This window comes from Colletes gigas, unplaced genomic scaffold, assembly GCF_013123115.1.
Source record: "Colletes gigas isolate AHSC1104 unplaced genomic scaffold, ASM1312311v1 Colletes_gigas_Sc00013, whole genome shotgun sequence".
Taxonomy (NCBI): domain Eukaryota; kingdom Metazoa; phylum Arthropoda; class Insecta; order Hymenoptera; family Colletidae; genus Colletes; species Colletes gigas.
This window is the reverse complement of record NW_025106642.1, coordinates 3,438,976-3,460,259: the sequence shown is the minus strand read 5'-3', so window position 1 is coordinate 3,460,259 and position 21,284 is coordinate 3,438,976. Positions and strand designations below refer to the sequence as shown.

At 38.8% G+C, this 21,284-nt stretch overlaps 1 protein-coding gene across 1 annotated transcript in view; it reads right to left on the bottom strand.

Annotated features, from left to right (window-relative positions):
- Positions 1-21,284, bottom strand: part of LOC122399353 (protein daughterless-like) — a 52,923-nt gene that overhangs the window by 14,522 nt on the left and 17,117 nt on the right. The window contains exons 2-5 of the mRNA XM_043399990.1: positions 7,198-7,247; positions 3,618-3,846; positions 3,514-3,542; positions 2,920-2,967 (exon numbers count right to left, since the gene is read on the bottom strand). Of these exons, the coding sequence (XP_043255925.1) occupies positions 2,920-2,967; positions 3,514-3,542; positions 3,618-3,846; positions 7,198-7,247 (356 nt within the window). The remainder of the gene's footprint in view (positions 1-2,919; positions 2,968-3,513; positions 3,543-3,617; positions 3,847-7,197; positions 7,248-21,284) is intronic.

Sequence of the window (21,284 nt, the reverse complement as noted above, 5' to 3'; positions counted from 1 at the left end):
AATTGTCGTAAATACATTCGTAATTATATAACTTCGATTCGTTTTTATTATGTTTCCGATGACTCACGTACAGAAGTGTACGCAGGCAGTGTAACCCGTATGCTGGATAAATAAATAAATAAATCAATCAAAGGATCATCGACGCGTAAATTTTTCACCGCATCGTGGGGATCATCTTTCACCGATTGGACGCAATCGACATCGAGGGAGAGTGCGAAAACACCGCCCACGACCCTTTTCACAAACCCCCTTCGACATATTTACCCCTGTTTGCCCGGTAATCACGGAAGTGGTAGTTTATCGACGAGGAACGACGCGTCTCGAAAACAACGATCGGAAAAAGGTCCAGAGAAACGAAATTATAAACCTCGACTTTCCTATAAAAATAAAATTGTAATTTTATCTGTAATTATACAATTTCTATTACGTATATCAGAATATGGAGTAAGCTTTTCCACTTCAAATGTAAACAGAACTGGTTAGTAATGAAACCTAATCTCTAAGAAATATACATTAATATTCGTTTTTAATTATACAAATTTTATGATATTTAAACTCATATATAACAACCAAATAACGCGTAAATAAGAACAGTGATCTTGGTCTCAATTTAAAGCTTGAATCACACAAAATTGGAGGAAAGAAAAATTGACTTTTGTAAGATGCAATCTTAAGCATCAGGATACGTTTGCAGAGCAAAAAATTCATAGTGTGTGAGATTTTTATTCATAATTGATGACGTCAACTTCCACCAACGAGAAACAAAACTCCCGCCAGACTCCCGAAGAAGAGATTCATAACTACCTACAAGAGTCATTACATCCGCCTTCTGCTAATATCTTCAAGTACTGGAAGGATGGCATAAAGTATCCAAACTTAAAGAAACTTTCGACTTTCAATCTTCAGAAGCGCCATCAACTATATACTCAGACTTTTCAGCACAACAGGCATTTTAGTCGATAAAAACCGGAAGTCTGCAAAACCTGGACGGAGTTCCGATGCTAGGATTTTTAAACGAATATTTTTGTATTATCAGAGATGTAAATTATAAAATTATGATATTTGGCTTGCACTTGTATTTATAGGGAAAACATTGTAACGTAATTTGTTTAAAATTTAATTTAAAATAGTTTAAAATTATAACACGGATTCAAACTTGCAACACAATTAAATCAGTATACGTGGATGTTAAATTTCAGTACGATATAATTATTACTTTGTAACATAGCTAATAGTTATGGTACTTCTGCTCGTAAGAAATTATAAGAATTTTTTATTCTACAATGTTTCATCATTCTTTGTCATATTCCAATTAAAGTAGAATATTTAATATTAAAGAATCAGTTGAAAAATTTAACGGTGAAAGATTGAAGTTTTAACATCAAAGTCTAATTTTGACTAACACAGTTTGGCTGCCCTGAAAACCTTTATGCTTTCAAGAAATTTTTGATACACGGACACGACTAAAAAGAATTGTTGTTGGCAAAAACAACCGTAACGCTGGCGAAATCTCGGATGAGACATAGCTTCCTTCGATAAATCAGTTAAACGAGATGCACGGAAAGAGAAATTTAAACAGGTGCGCGAGCGTGTTTGATCATCAAGAGGCAATTTGTGTTCGCCTCTCTTCCATTGCCACTCGAAAGAGAATCACGAACGCGGACGACAAATATTTAACGTTCTCCTATCGATCGATATTATATCCTATTTACCAAGAGCCAACTCTTTCACGCGCTCTACGCATGTCACATTTCCGACCATGGTTTGTTTAAATCGGCTACTCTCGATCATTTGCAATCGGATCTTTTACTTAACTCAAACACGCCACCAAAACCTTGAAACTCATTTTATTAGAACTTTTTATTGACAAACAAGCTTTTAACATCTATATAAAAAATACTGTCGTAAATAATTATACTAAATATTAACCCTTCCACGGCAACCTCTATTTCGATTTGAATTTAAATATTGATGTTTCGTATTCCTACATAAGCTTCCTGATAAAATTTTTTAATTATTGTATTGGTAAATTTATTATTTTTTTATTGTTGTTTATTTTATATAACTGATCAGTTTATATAACTCCTATCATTAGTGTTATTTAGTGAAAATTAAAACGTTAGAATTTAATTACAATAAAACCGATGAATATGACGAGGTTTATTAAAGAAGCTTTTAAGAACGTAATTTTTTATTTTATAATTTAAATATATCATATAAAACGAGAAAATAATAATAATGTGTAATTTTCATCGTTATATATATTTCTCTGCTTTTTGAGCGGATATACTCCTCTATTAACCACGAAATTATTGGGACAATTATTGCAAAAACATTTGCCATCTTTTCTACGAAACGTGACACTCTTGAATGTAATAAATTTCTTTTCTTAAAACACAATCATTTTCGGAATAAAAGTGTAGGAATTGTACGAGTTCGAAAAACCATTCACTCGTTGGTCTTTCGTGGCTCGGTATTTTTCGGATTAAATACATATCGCCTATCGAGAAGTAAAGAACGTGGGGATAATTTCGTTGGATGAAAAATGAGAGGCGTGCGACCAGCGTGGATTACGTTCACGAGAAAACGACTCGAGATCCTGAAGTTTTATCCGGCGCTGGTCTCTTGGTAAAATCATTATCCATCGTAACTCAGCTCATAAAGATTACGATCGTGAGCGGTCTCTGAGATCATCGGAGCGTCTTCTTCGTACTTCGAGGAACGAAGAAGAAAAAAAAAAAAAGAAAAAAGAAGAGCAGTGTAATTTACGAGGCAACCTAATTCTATCGTTTTTCCGTCGTTGGCGTTTACCAATCCCTCTGAACTCACACGGTCTCGATGCATTCGAGCCATTATCGAATGGGGACCGCGTTTCCCGCAGACTGGCATGCGTTTATTAAATATTTTCGAGTCACTCACCCAGTGCTGCGTTGTTACGACCTCGCCGTCCGCTCCGTCCAGAGTCTGCTAAATCGAAAACCAAACGATCAGTGGCTATTCCCGAATTTCGCGAAATTACAATTATTCTCAACCTTCTTTTGAAAACGATCATTCGGCAAGAACTAATTTTTATTTCGATGGAAGGCAAAAAATATAAATTTTTATTGATGACTGACATTTAATTTTGATTACGATAATCGATACAAACGACTGAAATTTTATTGTTTCATGTAATTTTAGTAAAATACACTTTTGCTAGTTGAAAATTAAGACATAAAATTGAAACTAAGTTTTAATTCAAAATCAGAAATATCTAAGGTTTGGACTAATTATTTTTTGGAAGAGATATATGATATATTCTGCCTCCCTCCATCCACATGAGACATAATATTGAGGAAAGATTTAATTGAAAATAGCGGAGTTATATAATGTTTTCTACCGATATTCAATGGTTCCTTATAAAAATTCACGGATCCCCAGATATCTATGGTTCCCTAAGGGTTCGTGGAGCACAGGTTAAGAATGATTGATCTGTTCTAACCGACCACCCTTTAAGGAGCAAAAGATACTTACGTCCTTTTTCCTCTTCACGGCTGCCGCACCTGAAACAATCGAACGAGACACTTCAACTTTGACGGACTCCCGACCGACGAGAAAGGGGTTAAGGATAAACTAACCGGCTGTGGAGTTTGGTAACCGTGCTCCGTTGGTGCCGGTGGGTGCTGCAGGGTTGGCAGCGGGAGTGGGTGTCCCGGAGGGCGGTACACCCCGGGTTCCGAACGGGAAGTACGGAGAATCCGGGGGGTAGGTGGCGCCCTCTACGCCTCCGCCACCCCCGCCGCCGCCCCCACCTGGCCCCCCGCCTGGCCCTCCCGCCGTCGGACCGTATGCTGCTCCGCCATACGTCTGCAAAAAGATCAGTTTATATCGGTTATTCGATAAGTCTACACACTGGACCCAAAATCGTTGTATCAAGGCGATCAGATATCTTATACTGAAACGCGGAACAGCCCCACAGAATCACTTGATAGATTTGTGAAAATATTGCAAAGCACGAAAGGCAAATATATTTCACTAATAATCGTGATGATTGTGGTAATTGATTAAGTCATATGTTTCCTGGTTCGAGATACCTAAATGTTAGCATTTGACCATATTAAACAATATTTTTCTATCACGATGCAAACTGTATCGAAAATTAAAGTTTTGCTAATGTAAAATTGACCCAAGATCATTAAGATGATTAACTTACACGAAAGCGTGTATTTTGAACAGTCGATTACTTATGCTACTTTAAAAATTATTATTATATCCTAGTTGATGATCCACGATAACACAAAAATTACAAATTTACAAGGTTAAGTCTAAAAAAAATTAATTGATAACGCAAATTGTGCGTAGATTTTTGCTCCATTATATGCATAAATAATTAGAACGGAGGTGTATAATTAGAGTAATTACGTCCATAGAAAATTTATTGCAACGTTTCTGCCGTGTGGAGGTCTTCTTCAAGATAATTAAAAACAAAGATTTCCTGAAGCGAACCGCATCCACACGGTTGTAAACGTTGAAAATAAATGTTCTGTTACCGTAACTGCTCTAATTGCCAATTAATAATACATCTGCATTGCAATTATCTAAAATTTTCAAAGTTACATAGATAACGAATAATGATTTAAACGATACGTAACAACGCTTACGATTGGAATTTTACATAGAGAAGAGACGTACGAACGAAGGAACCAATCCGAAGAAGAGTATAGGAGGCGAGTTCAATAAATCACCCATCGAAATCAATACTCCTTATCAGTTATGGTTTAACGACTACCGATTAGATATTGCTCTCCGACGACGTAAAAGAGTCTCTACTATCGACGCCTCTTCCTAGAAGTCTTACTGACCGCTCACATGCAAACAGTTTTCGGATAACACCGACAAAGAGAATCGTTCCATTAAAGAACAAGCAGAAAACTCGCCGAAGGATTCGTGCTACGATTCGCCGATTCTCGACCGAGGTTACTGCTAAACGTCGACGGTCACCGATAAAGGTCGTCGAGATGCAACAATTAAAAGTGCGGCAATAGGCGCGTCAAATGAGGGCACAAGGTCGCCTTTCTATTACGCGTTTCATAAATTCGACGTGCGTTTTGATAACGTCTCGCATGGAATCGAGTCTAAACAACTCTTTGTTAATTACCAATCGTGGAAATAATTCCATCCGATCGTGACGTCGATGCCCCACCGATTTTTCTTTTAAAAACGTTGTTCGTTGTTCGAATAAAGATTTTTAATTCATTAGTAACACTCTTGGGAAAATTCATTTGCAAACTGGAGTCTAACGACGAACTTTTCAAAAGCTAGTTCGCAAATAAATCTAAAATTTCTATTCGTTATTCGCGAATAAAATTTTCCCAATTCTGGGTATTTCTGAATTCACAGTCCATCGTTGGTAATTCATTTGTTATTACAATAAATTCCTAACGAGTGTATTAATTAGGACAAAAAGTTTTAGTTTGATCTCGCGTTAAAAAGAAAAATAGTCTAAATATTGCTCATTTTTCAAGCCAACGCAGAGGAAAACCCTCTTAACGAGTTTCATAGCGCGGAATCGTTTCGTTTCGGCAGTCTTCTCGCCGACTCGGCTAATTAGCGATCGTCACGGAGGTCGCGCGGAAGAAATGGATGGTCGGCACACACCGTGGCAGAAGAAAATGCGAGGGACTTTATCCGCGCCACGGGATAACTTTTCATCCGAGACCGCTTAACCCCCCCCCCCCCCCCCCCTGCAACCCCTCCGACGGTGGTCCTTTGTTCTATATAATGTGTATATTAGTATGTACGTATCCTCGGTGTGCCGGGGGGCACACGTACACGGCCGTATAAATGCTTCGTCGCGAACGAGAGTGCGAGGCGTAAATGGTATTAAAACCGGCCAGCTCGAGGACGCTCAACCTTCGCGAAATTAGGTAATTCTTATTTCCGAGGGAAAAGAACGCACGCGAATCGCCGCGGGCGGCTGAGATTAATTCGCCCTCCCGCGGAGAGGCATCGTTGGAAATTCGCGACGATTTCGTTCCCCGAGGAGCGTCTAATTACGCGCCATCGGAACGAACGAGCATTCAAGAGTCACGAGATTTTAAAACGAACGTGGTTTTATCGACGTTTCACGAGGCTATTTTCATATTTAACGAAATTAGAGACATGAGATCCCGGTTTTACGAGTCAGTTGTAAGGTATACACCATCGGTGGGCAAACTGCGGCTATTCGAAACCCTTACAGCCCATCCCCATGATACAGTTATTTTTCATTTAATCCTTTTCTTTATTTTAAATTTAAGTAACACTACAACGGATAACTTTTTCAGAAGTATAGATTTAACGAACAAAAAATAATTGTATTTGAAGCTGTACGTAAGAATCATGATCATTAAAACCACAATTACAGTGACAATAGGATTACATTTGAAAGAAATCAATAAAATACACACCTTCGTAAAAATTATAAAAGTATACTGGTTAATTGTTATAAATTTACGCGTGTGCACCTCCTCGCGAGAGAATTTTAAGCACAATGAGAACCGCTCCCCAAAAATATTGCTCGCAATAAAGTTTTCGGATTATCTAGCGGGCGGCTCAGGCCGCGAAACAGGAAGTAGAAAGAAAGGGAGTAACTTTTTCTCGGATAAATTTGCCTCTACGGCTGCAATAATTATTACGCTCCTGTTTCTTGCGTAATCCCGCTTTATCTTGAGTTTCGAGTCGGTCGAACGGAAGGGAGACAAATTCTGAACTCACTTCCTGCTCGTCTATGCGCCGATGCATGAAGAACAAAAATCTCAACACGTTTGTCAACCAATTAAGGAAATATACGTCTTTAAAAAAATAAACATTGTGCTTATATTAACTGTGCGCAAACTAAAATTGAAGATCATATTAAGCCGTACAAAGTTTGAGTTTAGAGCATTCTAAATTATGCACATCTGAACTTGAGAATTAATTTTTCCCAGTTCCATAGTGGGAAAACCCTGTCATTCATATATGGGCGACATGACAGTCGAAGAATTAAGAGGATTTAGATAAAAGTTAATTTTCGAAGAATTCAATATCATGAGTTGCCTGCAACTGCAATCTTATCGCGTGAAAAATTAATATAAAAACAGTTTAAACGTGATTCGGCTATAACAACATTCGGTATTTGATTTCGCCAGTGCAATCACCTGATTTTTTATTTAAACTCCATGTTAGAAATGCACTTACCATTCCGTTGTCCATCGTGGGGCCATACGGCGATTGGAAACCCGACTTCTCTGAAACAAACAAAGAAACAACGTTAATACAAAATTCTTCGCGATTAAGAAATAAAGTTGCAACTCTGGGTAAAAATGCAACGCTCCTCTTAATCCCTGAATTAACTCTGTTTACTGTAGAAAGTTGGTAAAAAGAAAATTATTCTACCCGCAAAAATAATAAACGAAAGAGACGAGGCAAATATTCGCTAATTATGTATATGACCTACAGTTTTTACCTTCCATAGAAAGAGTTATTAAACAGATTCAATATGTACGTAATATCATCTTCCATATAACGGATTAAAATGATTCACGGAGAACAGTAGAATTGATTATAAATAATCAATAAAATCGTACATTACGCACGAAGCCTTGAGCGTGAATAATAGATAAAATTAGTGTAGTTATATTAACACGTCAGACTCCAGCGTATTAAAACGTCATTAACATGAAAACAAAGTCAGATAGAACGGACTTTTATACAGAAAGTTGTCAGTCACTAATATGTAAATGTCGAAACACGATCGAACGATTGACCCTTGTACTAAATAATTACGCTTTAATTATTTAACGTAAAGATACAATAAAAATGTAGTATTTAATGTGTTTAAAATAGTTAGACGATAAGAACCTAATAGAATAGTGCTTATAACTAAATATTCTCTGCCTCAAAACTATCAAAGGATAAATTAAGAAAATTTAAGTCGACAAGTGGGGTTGGCTAGATTACAAATTCTGCTAAACGGATCAGTAAAATGGAAATTAGAAATGTAACCTGTAGGTTTAAAAAGTGGATGAAATCTCGAATTTCTAGCGGGAACGTTAAAATTTTATTCGATCAAACTATGATCTCTGATTAGAAATTTTTGGAAGTTATCGACGTATACTTCGAAGTGTTACATTAATTAATACAAAACATATTGAACATTGACCTGACAAGAAATAATTTTTACCGTGTTTGTATCAATAAATATAGAAATTAATCACGATTTGAGTTATGGGAAACGGAGGGTTAACTTGTTAAAGGTTTAAAATTATATTATTGTAGATAACGGGCCCCCCGTCAGACGGGGAAGCGGAAGAAGACGATCCCTCGGCGTGCATACACGCCGGCGAGTCGATGCAAAATTAATGTCGGGCATAAATTCGCGAGGCGTCTTTATAAATCAAAACCGCGATCGCGCTAAGAATCCGCGCGTTGCTGTGCGCGTTTTCCCGCGTTGCGGCTGCCACGCACGCGGAATAAACAACGAGATAAACATTACGTGGTTGCCGGAGCCGGGGCTTCATCTGTTATTAATGCCCACCCCGTATACGTACGTGGCATGCAGAGAAAGACGAGAGCGCGAATCTACGTGCGCGCGTCTTGCCAAGAATTTATGAGGATCGGCTGGATTTACTGGTTTCGAAAACCGCCGTGGAAGAATTCGGATTAACTTTAATTCGACGATATTTTATTGTCGCGGCCTGTTATTGCGTCCCTTCGAACCACGATCAATTTCTTCCCTTCGATGTAATAATTGATTCAAGGGTTCCCCCGATAAGAGCGATGGAACTTTCAATTTTCAGAGCATTTCTTATTTTATTTATTATCAAAATTCGAAAACAATTCCTGCACTTTGTTCGATTTACAATCAACGGAACAAACAATTCGTTATTCGGTGGATAAATTCGATTATTGATCAATACATTCCAAGTGATGAACGTAGTGTTAGAAACCGAAGAAAATATTGTTACTGAAATGGAAAGTGTTGACAATCCCAATTTATCGATTCCATGACGTTCTTAAGAATCCTATAGGCATTTCTCAGACTTTTGCGTGATGAATTCTATATGAAGACTTATATCTTTCTTACAAAATTCAATTAACTTAGGAATTGAAGCCATCGTATGGACCGTGAGTTTGTCGATCGCGCTAAGATCCTGATTTTGCCAACAAAAATGAAGTTTGCTTTTGGATAGATGGCTTTGTCAATAACCAAAATTGTCAATAATCGTGTAACCTTTGTACCCACATAAAGTCACTTTGCGTTATGATTTTTTCCCCCGGTAAATAGATAATTTCACCTTTCTTTTGCGTGAATTATGTGGTCTCGATTTGTCCGAGATTTAGTTTTAACGAGATGTGGTACCAGATGCCACACTTCCGCTGAAACTATCACTCTATTGACATCGAAGTTCGATGATAAGATTATTTCGAGAAATGCAGCTGTCAACTGGCCACCAAGATCTTACGACTTGACGCCATCAGACTTTTTCTTGTTGGGCCATGTTAAGTCTCTCGCTTGTTCCAACAAACCACAATCTGTTGACGATTTCAAAGCAAACATTGTTCGTGTTATTGGTAAGATACAATCTCATTTACGTGTCAGTCATCGAAAATTGTGATTATTATATACACTAACAAATGCTACTGTACTGTATAATGTCATCGAATGGACATCAAAATAAAATAATGAGCACCAGATTATTTTTAGTAAGCATTGTTTGCATTTGAATCATTAAAATCCTTCGATCCATCCAGAGGTTATGATTTTTTAAACATATGCATGAAATTTCAAGGAAACATGTTTGGCCATATATTTTCGGTAAAGAATTTTTTTCTCGAAAGTGGGTAGGATTTCGAGGGTATGTGCATTCACCAAAAATGATTGTAACTGACCTCCGCAACCAAAAATAATTTTTACAGATCGATTTGAAATTTTTTTTTCCCATCCAAAAATTTCACACCTTCTCGAATTTTTTTCTCGGAAGTGAGTAGGATTTCGAGGATATGTCTAATGACTAAAACTGATTATAATTGACCCCCGCAACTGAAAATAATTTTTTCAGAACGATTTGAAATTTTTTTTTCCATCGAAAAATTTCACACCTTCTCGAATTTTTTTCTCGAAAATGGGTAGGATTTCGAGAGTATGTGCATTCACCAAAAATGATTGTAACTGACCTCCGCAACCAAAAATAATTTTTCCAGATCGATTTGAAATTTTTTTTCCCATCGAAAAATTTCACACCTTCTCGAATTTTTTTCTCGAAAATACATAGACTTTCGGAGGTATGTGTATTCACCAAAAATGATTGTAACTGACCTCCGCAACCAAAAATAATTTTTCTAGAACGATTTGAAATTTTTTAATTTTGTCGAAAAATTAGTCCACCTACTCGACTTTTTTTTCTCGAAAGTGGATAACTTATCAACAAAGCCTCGATCAAGAAACTGATATTCTTGATTTTCGTCTTATTTTAGAATCTCCTATTAAAATTTTTCTCAAGGATGGCCGAACACCCTGTATCTATTTAAAATATTTTCCTTTTCATTATCTGTATCCGACGACTAATACTCGTCTTTAGCGTCAAATAGATGATAGACTCTTATTCAAATTTAATGTTCGCGCTTTGAGTCTTTTTTTAAAATACAAAATAATTTTTTGGTCGACCCTCGCGTTCCATTCGAATTGGAAGACGCCCGTTGCGAGTGTCGAGCGTCCCACTTTGGAGGAGCCCGCTAGTGTTAATTATTTCGTATAATTCACCTGCCGGGTTTGAGAAGAATAGCTCCGCGGAGCGGTTCCGCTTATCAAAGTGGCGGGAGCAGAAAGTCCAGCTGGCCGATAACTGGCCGGGAAAAGGCCACTATAGAAGGAGTATATCATATTACGGTGGACGGATATAGCCGTGCGTGGACGATAGGGCGAGTGTCCGACTACGACACGATCGGCCGAGATAACTATGAATCCTAACAGTTTCGGCTTGCTCGTGACATGTTTGCCGAAGCGTGCAACGCCGAGTCTGCAATATCATGCATCAAAGGACAAGCGAAACCATGGTCCATCGTGTCATCCTCAGGGCCGGTGCAAGCCAGCTAGACCATTATGACGTAGTGTTGAGCACCGGGCCGGCTTCATGTCACGACTAGTTCGTCTTCCACGTTGGCTCCTGCCGCCGTCACCTCTATCGAACAGTGCTCGATGAAGAATTACCGCGAACACATGCTCCGCGAGATTCCGAAACCGCCTGGCCACGTTCGACTTACCAAGCAAATGTTTCGCGCAACCACCGGAGACACCCTCCGCAACGCGTTAACCAAAGATGGCCAAACTTTTTTAGATATTGATACAATTTCTTATGAAAAGCAATAAATTCTTCCTTCGAGACATTCCTATTTTTTTTCAGAGTAAATAAGTATATTTGAATACTTTTAGGCGCGTTTATTAGGACGAGTTCTAACTGTATTTTCAAATTTCTATGGAAATTTTCGCATATGTTAAAAATGGAACACACCAAAAAATGAACTTTTTATATTCTCCCTTTCTAGAATAGTAAATTCGATATATTATGCTGTACTATATTACAAACACTATGAGCCCAATATCGAAAATAAGAATCTCATTAAAAATAGTAAATATTTCCTAAATCATTATTATACTTTAAATTTGATTTTGCCCAGTCGAAAGAGCATACAATTCCCCATAATTCCATAATATGTAAATTTTTATAAAAGTTCTACAAGTAAACGAAGCATATGCATGAAATAAGTATTCCATATTGGGGCAATTGACCCTACAGTGAAAAAGAAGCTTTTTTCTTTAGAACGGCTTATAACATTGAGAAAAGTGGAGACACCCAGTTATTACACCGGGTCCTTCGATTTACAAATGTTAAAAAGGCTTGGAAAAGGTCAATAAGAGAGTTTTGGTAGCGAAAGAAGGTCGTGGCGCGAGCTGTTCTTTCGCGCGGAAGCGGTGGAATATGGGTCGAGAAAGAGGGAAATCGACCACCGGTGGCGAATTACGCGTTACAGCCGGTCGCTGGCCGCCACGATACCATCTACACGGATTTCGGGCCGGCATCAATTCGGCATTACAGCTCGCGAAACGCGCGACACAACCTCGAAAACCGCGCGCAGAGCGCGATGCGTACGGCGATTTTCAGCGCGCAAGACATGACCGCGATTTGGTGGTCAGCCCCACTCGGCGTCGTATATCAGCGGGGACACCATCGAATTAGAATTTACGAAAATTATTTCCCCTCTACGCGGTGTAGTTATCTCATACCAAGCATAGAGTACATTCAAATTTCTACTTTATTCACTTGTTCGTTCCCCTTTTTCACGACTCGAGCCTGTCGATACGATTCTATAAATTTTACGAGTCAAACCTGCTGAAAATGTCACCTGGATTTGACAAAAGGAATAAGAGTTATAAGAAAATGACAAAGACTTTACAATTTTTTTTTTTGTAATAAGCTTCAACACTTTCTGCACGAGACGTTTTCTGTCAACAAAGACACGTTATCAATCGAGGAGCTTGGTGAAAAAGGACCACGTCCACATCGATTTTCTGTTTGTTGTACCATCAAATAGCTTCTGTAATCTAGAGTTTATTCACCACCTTGTAATATTATCTATGGAATTATAGTATGTAAAATACAATTCTACATTTTTAACTCTATAAATGGTTCGCTTTAGTCGAGCAAATATTCTTAACGAAGAAGAAAAAGTAACGAATAAACCACAAAATTTATTCACGATTATGGAATAATGATTTTATCGAATAAAGAATTATACTTTGTTCGTTGATAAACAGCGTTCTTCGTGGAATGGTTTATCACAATTCAGCAATAATTTATATTCGATATCCTGCATAACATAATTGATTTAACACTTCAATTAAACATAAGAGAACACCTGAACTCGAGTCTTGATTTCTGGATTTATTTTTTACCTATAATAGCAAAAAATCGGCTTCGAGTATTAATCGAAGTCATATATCGGCAATATGGCCGAGATTCCATTAAAACGCGAGACATTATACGATTTCTATTTTTGAAAAATTGCCCTCTCTCGCCGCCTGAATTCACAATGAATTTCGGAGCGCGAGATTCGCGAAATCAATCGGCAGAAACGGGATTCCGTGAATCGATTATACCGCGCCGACACCGTTCCGCGGATTCGCGGCACCGACGCGGAAAAAAAGGGGAAAAATATCGTCGAATATTACGCGCTGCGAAAATGCCAGACACTTTCAGCGTGGGCGATCTCGTAAAAAAAGCGCGTGGAAACGCGAACCGTTGAAAAACAAGAGCCGGCATAAAAAATAAAATGGGCTCGGTGGAACAGAAGTGCGCGATCGTATCTGCATTTCGCGGTTCTGGGGAGAAAAAAAACGACCGAAAGAGTTTTCATTTTCCCCTGTTTACGCCGGGCTGACGAATGGTCAGCGCGGACGCCACTGACTTATCGTTCGAATTATAGTAATTACTCTCTTCGAGACATAATTTTAGCATGGGAATATAAGAAACCAAAGCTTCTTTTGTTATTAAATGGAAAATAACCGTCTGTGAACAAAATTTATTGCATATTTTAACGAGTTTCCGGACAAATTTCTTTTTTTTTTTAAATTTCATTTCTGAATAATTCTGTATTTTATAGAATTTTAACGTGTTATAGGACCATCCAGGATTCTATCTATATTTTTGTTGTTTTGAAACTTTTAAAGTTGGGTTTTCAATCTATGAACTAAATACAGATTATTTTAAGAAAATAATAAATGGAATACCCAAGATTTGGAAGTTATTTGAAAAAAGATGGTCATTTTAAAGGCAAATATAGATTTAAGTCTTTTTGATACTTCTATTACTTTGATGAAATATAATCCATAACATTTACCAAAGAACAGTCGGGGTAAATATTTAATATAATATAATTGGATGTAAAATAGAATATTAAGTATTTACTCGTTAAAATAGTATTTTATGGCTCTGCCTTCTTGCAAGTGCAACTAACCCTTGTTATCGAGTAGGAAGGTCGACGAGACAGGCCTCTGCATCGGACGTATCAACGAGACGTCAGAAACGCATGGTTTCACTATGGGTGGGCATCTGAATTTTGAAAATTCGGGTGCAACCGAGAGGCTGCGTTAAAATACACGATTACACGCTCGACGGGGCGTCTTTAATGCGGCCCGGGATTGGGTGACCGGTCGTCTGGACTTTGACCCGGGATTCCTACGCGTCCACCTTGCCCGGACGATTTTTTCCCCTTTTTCGAAAAACGATCAGGACGCCCGATCCGCGTGGGTACCTCGCCGGGCCAGCGATCGTGAAACTTAGAGGGATCCTTTTCGTTCCCACATGCGAATGCTCGCGCGCAGAGACCCCGGGGATTCGATGAAAATTTTCGATCGAGTTACCCAGCGAGGACGAGTCCGGACAGAGCGAGGCCGAGATTAAGCGAAAAAGGTAATTCGCGGCCGAATTATCCGTCGATCGAATTTCTAACGCATCACCACCTGTCGGGATCGCGATTAAACCGAGCCGTAGGTAAACGAATGTCAAGAAAAATCCAGGAGGCACGAGGGAAGGGAGGGCGCGAGACACGACAAAGGCCCTGGCTTGTAAAACGGCCAAAGAAATAATGGAACACCTGCGCGCCCTGGAAAGGCTTAATTCGATTATCTTCCTCGACGGATAGCCAGGCGTTATTTCGTTTTTTTCCTCTCCTTATGCCCGCAGATAAATTTTAACAGTTGCTCGGTGGCCGAAGGTAGCCAACAGGGAGCAGAAAAGAAACGTATCCGGTCTTCCAGCTACGAAATGGCAAAAGGATCCGCGCATAGAAACGGGTAAACAGCTCGACGGGGTTATCGGTTATCCTCGTGACAATTTTTTTCCGCTGTATTTGCGGGACACCCGATACTTGGACTGCCACCGTGTCGGGCCCACGCACCCCGACGAGCCATTTCTATGGGAGAATTCGCGTGTGTGCCGGTGCACGGTGCCACGCGACCCAAAAGGGTGTTCCAGGCTCTCGCAGGTAAGAACCAGAGCGGAGGGGTCAGAGACAGAAGAGGGGGAGAGAAAAAGAAGTTCGCAGCCAGCGGAGAATAGAGAAAGAAACGGGGGAAGGGAAGGTTTGCCACCCTTGGGGCCCTCGACTCCAACGGTAGAGGGGGTTACGCACACCTCTGCAGAGGGAGGAAGAATAGAGGACCAGGAGAAAGAGGAAAAAAATGTGAAAAAGAACTCAGGTAGCCACTGGTGCTCAACCGAACTCACCGCTGCCCCCTCGATTCGATCTGTACCTGGCATCGAATGAAACGCAAACGGGATTTTTTTCGCTACGAAGCGTCTTCCAATGTTTTATAACCTCATTACGCTTTATGGACTCCACAGACCAAAATTAGGCAAATTTTATTTTTTAATGACGAATAAAAATGTCAGATACCTTCGTAAATTAGCCCTTGCTCATCGGAATAGTGATTTAAAAAACTTGTTAATAGATTCTGATTTATAAATTAATTTATGAATTAAAAGTATATAGAAATTTACGAATCGATCGAAAATTTGTATTCGTTATTCGCGAATTAAATTTGTCCAACTCCTTCACAGACCGATGCAAAATATTCGTGTCGACAGAATATACAGGGTGGATGGAAAATTGTAATGCAACCGACTACGGAGTAATTCTACGTAAAACAAAATAAGGGAAAAATATGATATACAATGTTTTCATTCGAGGCTTCGTTTTCGAGAAAATCGGTTTGTAGAAGTCGTAAATTATCAAGTTATGGCAAAATATTTTAATCGAGAGTACGTCGAAAGCTCGTGGAGGTAAAACTGAAAAATAAAAATACGTTGCAATCCGTTCAGTCATTTTTAATTCGTCGTGCATTTCCAACAGTACTTGTAAAGCAATAAATTAAAATGAAAGTAATAAATTTTAAATTAAATTTTCTCGGAATACCAGATTTTCCAAGTAATTGAGAAAATGTTCGAATAAATATTTGATCGGATAATAAAACAGAAAATTGTTTCACGTTAAATCCAAATAACAAAACATCGCGTGAAAAATTATTTGATTACTGAAATTAACGAATGCGTAGTTGCATATTATCTCAACGATTGCTTTTACAAATAATTTATTTGGATAATGCCCAGACATGGTCTCGGGATAGTCGCGGGAGGAATTCGAACTTTATCGCGAGGATGCTTTTCCACCCGTTAGACAGAGGCATCGAGCCGTCTCCAGGGCCAGGGTTTCGAAAGGTTGTTCCAGCAAGGGCACAGTGGAACCAGCGGACTGAGAATAATCGGAAGAGCGTGTGCACTACGCTTTCAGATATAATGTCCCACCTTGTTCGACACTGGCGGGGTTCGTCGGACCCGAAACCGCAGGGCATTATACGTGTATCGGATCCGTGAGTCCCACGGAGCTCGACGCGAACGAAGAGATCGAAGTTGTCACGTGACTTCTTACTTCTTCGCTTTTCAAGCAACCATTATGACCAGGGATGGCCACGAATGATTTTATGAAGTAAAACCCCCCAATTTAGCGAACTAACTGAGAAAAAGGGAGAAGGCTAGGTGTTTGTTAAATCCAGATATTTCCAGATTTATCCAAAAGTCCCTTAAATTCAAACTATACATTGTTAAACACAATACAGTCTGTATTAACATTATTACAAAAATTAAATTGCTAACACTCCATCATTTTTTATTAGAAGAATTGTCGAAACGTTTTTTTGGAGTTGCAAAATTAGATTTGTAAGTTACCATTTTTAATAGGATAAAATTAATATCCCCAGATAGGGAGATAGGTGGAGGATCACTAAAAGTATTTTTAAATTTAATTAATGTTATGCTTTACGTTTTCAAAAGTGAATTATAGGATATATTCGAATAATTTTTTAATAATGATACAGTAAAACCTCAATTTAGTGGACTAATTAGGAGAGGAGGGTTTCTATTGTATGTACGCTTCTCGACTGACCATCCAATACCCCGGCGTCTAAGGCAGGGTCTGCTAGGATTGCCTTACTGATGAGTCCACTAGCAGACCCAGGACGAAATGCTCCCCTCTCTTTTCTCTTCTTATTACTCCTTTTTACACACCACTCTTTAACCCTTTAGTATAATAAATCTCTAGGAAGACGGAGGAACTTAACCAGACGATAATAAAAACTCTACAAATCGTATTAGATGAAACCTTCGTAGAAGGAACAATATGGAAAAACCACATATCTTAATCGTGAAATAAAAAATAACAATATTGCACAGAGCATTGCACAAATAGAATCATTCCATCGAGAATTATAAAGATCCCAATTAAATTCACTTAGGATCAAGCAAGTGGAATTTATCTTTTTGAGTCATATAGCAAACTTACTAATAGATGAGATTTGTTACTATGTTATTATTTTGTCCATCTTTGGGACTTACAACCGTGGAGATGCATGGTACCCGAACACCATTGAAATACTCGAGTTTGATAAGTCCGGAACTGTCCAGGCGGCACGTTCTCGGCGACCAGAGAGGCTGGACGCGTAAAAGAGAGGAGCAAACATTCCGGAACCGTTACTTTCTGGAACGGAAAGGTAGCAGGCGCATAAAAATTCCCCGGGTGAAAAGAACACCGGGGCCTGCTCTCAAACGGCGTTGTACGGTGGCCAATTTCAACGATCTAGACGGACTAAATAGCCCCTATAGATGGGATGTTCGTGGATCTTTTACCTATACTTTCACTGGTTTCGAAATGCACATCAATTTTCATAGGTTGCTGCAAATGAAAAGATCGTTCTTTTAACCTCCAATTTTACGAACTTATATATTTTACTAATCGAGGTAATTTCCATAATCTTTCAATGGTCCAAGTCGCTATTATGTCTTGAACCGAGGAATTACAAATTTTCTTGCCTAAGCTGTCTTTGCAAACTTTGAAACGTTGACGGAAGTACTATCAGGTATTGATAAAGTTACCAAGATGAAGAAATTTGCAAACAGCTACTTAGCGGAGCATGTTTGAAGAAAAGCGGAGTACTCGCCAAAAACATCGATTTCACTAATGTCTTGAAACATCATTTTAAGAAAGGGGCCTATGAATTTCGTGATTAACACGAAGATATCGTGAGTAAAATAATGGACAAACTAGATCTGTACTATTCAAAAATTTCCCGATATTAAAAATCAATTAGGAAAATGAAGAAGATGGGTAAACAGGCCCCCAAGTTCATCGATTTGAGGTATGTTTTTCCCTTCTTGCACGAAACAAAAATTTCTGCATCGAATATATAAACTACAACGAATAACGGATCCTGTACGACAATCGATCGAGATCGACACAATGGTTTAATACTCCTGAAGCACCGAGATACATGCCCAAGTATTCTCCACCCAAGAAAGGTTTTAGTGGCCATCTGGTGGTCTGCAGCTGGTATTGTTCATTATTCCTTTCTAAAATCAGGTGAAACCCTAAATACCAACAAATATTACTAAGAAATACGAATTATGCATCAAGGAACCTGCATTAATCGATCAATATGGCATGATAGTTCTCCAAAATAGCTATCCAGGAAATAAATCGGCTCGAGTATGAGTCTTTTTCGCGATGGGGTAGAATAGAATATTATTAAATACGTTTTATTGAATATAACTCAATATCTACTCTCTTCACGGGATTCGTCACCAATTGTCTTAACACTTGTTCAAACATTCGAATCACTTCTTGAAGGAGAAACTATCGAAGGGTGAAACACCAAAGAAAAACGCTTCGAGGACTTCATCGCGCCCAGAAACCAGATTTGTATAACAAAATAACAAATGCACTTGTGTCTCCTCGGCAGAAATGCGTGGAATCTGTCGATGTTTGTGACAATTAAAAATTCTATTTACAACGACGTATAGAAAAGCTTCAAATTTCCCTACAAAATCGGTTATTTCGTATGTAATTGAAGTCGCATTACAAAATGCTATTAAATGCCGCGAAGAAGAAAAAATCATGAAATGCTTTATCAAGAGAACTAAAAAAATTGATGAAAAGCATTTACTTGACGTGACTTTAACGCACGATCGCGTGTAATTTATACACGAAAGATATAATTTCCTTTACGAAGAGGACCAAGAGACTTGGTCAAAAACGTTTGAAAGTAATGTGCGTGATGCACCTTCGTTATATACGACGTATTATCCGAATTATAAATCGTAAGATTAACATTTTCATCAGGTTTATACGACTTCCAAGCACTGTGCAGGAAAAATTTACGATGAACGTCGGGTTCGCGCTGGCCCGGAGAAAGAAGCCACGAGAATCAGGGGAGAAAGGGAGCGGCGGGAACGGGGGGGAGGGTTCAAAGGGGGGAGATCGTCCGTTGCGGCGTTCGGGAGTAAACGGAACAGCGAAGGTGTATTTTGTGGAGGAGACGGTTGGCTGCCACGCGACCATGGGGCCCGTGGTGGGGATGCCATGGTGCCAAGGGGCCACGCGGGACCGAGAGGGCTGCGCGTTCAGCAAAAGGGACCGAGCTCCGAGCGGTGGGTCGCGGCGGGGGCAAGGGAGGAGGGGGGGGGACGGCAACAGCAGCGGCAGCTGTCGCTGTCAGTGCCCCCCTTCGTGTTACCCTAGAAGGGGCCCACCGGAGGACAGTGGCGCAGACCACGGGGGCTCCAGCAGCTCTCAACTTCCACCTCCGAATAACCGATATATCGATTCCCCTTTCCGTCAATTCCGCGCTTCCCTAACTCCTGATACGAGCATTTCGAGCAGAGAAACGAGAACGATCCAGAATGTTCTTGAAATGGATTATCTGTCCTGGGTATCTTTTACCCGGTACACGTTTTGCTCCCGTCTCCTTTGGATGGAGTCCAACTCGGTGTTCCGAGCGGAGACTGGCGGTGGATGCGCGAGTGGTTCGCGAAATTTTAGGCGTATCGGGCCTGGGTAACTAACTTTCCGGTCTCTCGATGCTCCGAACGAGAAATTATCCCTGCATTTATCTCGCGACTGCGAAGTTGGACGTATACCTACTTAACATTTTGACGGCCACTGTCACGTGTACGTGATTTCACCAGCCAGCCGTTACCTGCTGCTGTTACGTATATGTCATTTCGCTGATTCGATTATAATGTTATCATTTGTTAAACTTATTTAGTTTGTTCGAGATCGAGCCTGATGTTGTATATTCAGTGTGGTATTTCTCCGTAGTTCTTTATAATAGTATTCTTACATCCACGTGTGATATACTTTGGTCTACAAACGTTCGTCAGTCTAAAAAACTGTCTCAAGCTGTTTCATTAGATTATGTGAATTTTTAGAAAAATCGCTATCAATAAATAATGATAGGACTTCCCCTGAACTATGTTTAAGATAGCACTACACCATCTATAAAGCTACAACACTTTTACGAATCCTTTTTATCTAAGAATCAACTTTCATCGATAAAATAACGTTGGATTTTCCCAATTTCTTGCTTGCTTCATGCAATTTCCACTTAAATCGCTTTTTAAATAACTATCCCATCGAACTTGCCATAAATGCTGATGGATTTGTATATCTTTTTCCCCTAAAAACTGTCTTATCAATACTTGTTTCGGAGCAATACAAAATTCGACTATTTTTTGAAAACGTTCTTCTACATAAAATAATCACACGAAATAAAATATGCTTATATGTATATGTAGTATATACATATTTAAGCGTTTACTGAAATACACGGGTACATATATGTATACATATACATGTATTGAAGTACACAAATCTCAATACATGTGTATTAATAATTAGACAAATCCAAAAATATGCATATACAGTGTGTTTCACGAATTCTGTCCATTCAAATATTTTCAAAACTGTTAATTACATCGAAGAATGTTTCAAATAAAAATTAAATGTTTTTGGGAGGGGTGCATGATCTACTGAAATTATTTCTTTTGTGAAGATTATTAATGTACATTACCATTCGATATAAGTAGTATCCAACATAAATGTAGGAGCTTTTAAATTATTAAGTTGAAATATTTTTTAAATTAATGACTTTTCACCATAATTAATACAGCACTTCTTTGTTGGGAATGAAGAATTGAATCGATCAATGCATTAAAAAGTATCGAATGCCATACGAAGGAGAACATTATTTTAATAATACAGTACACAACGTTTACATTAAAAATCTTTCAAACTAATGGATTTTCATCACAAGTGACTAAATACTTTTCTACAAGAAATGGTAACCTGCATTGAATAACCTTCATATAAACAAACTAATTGCATCGAATCACGCTTGC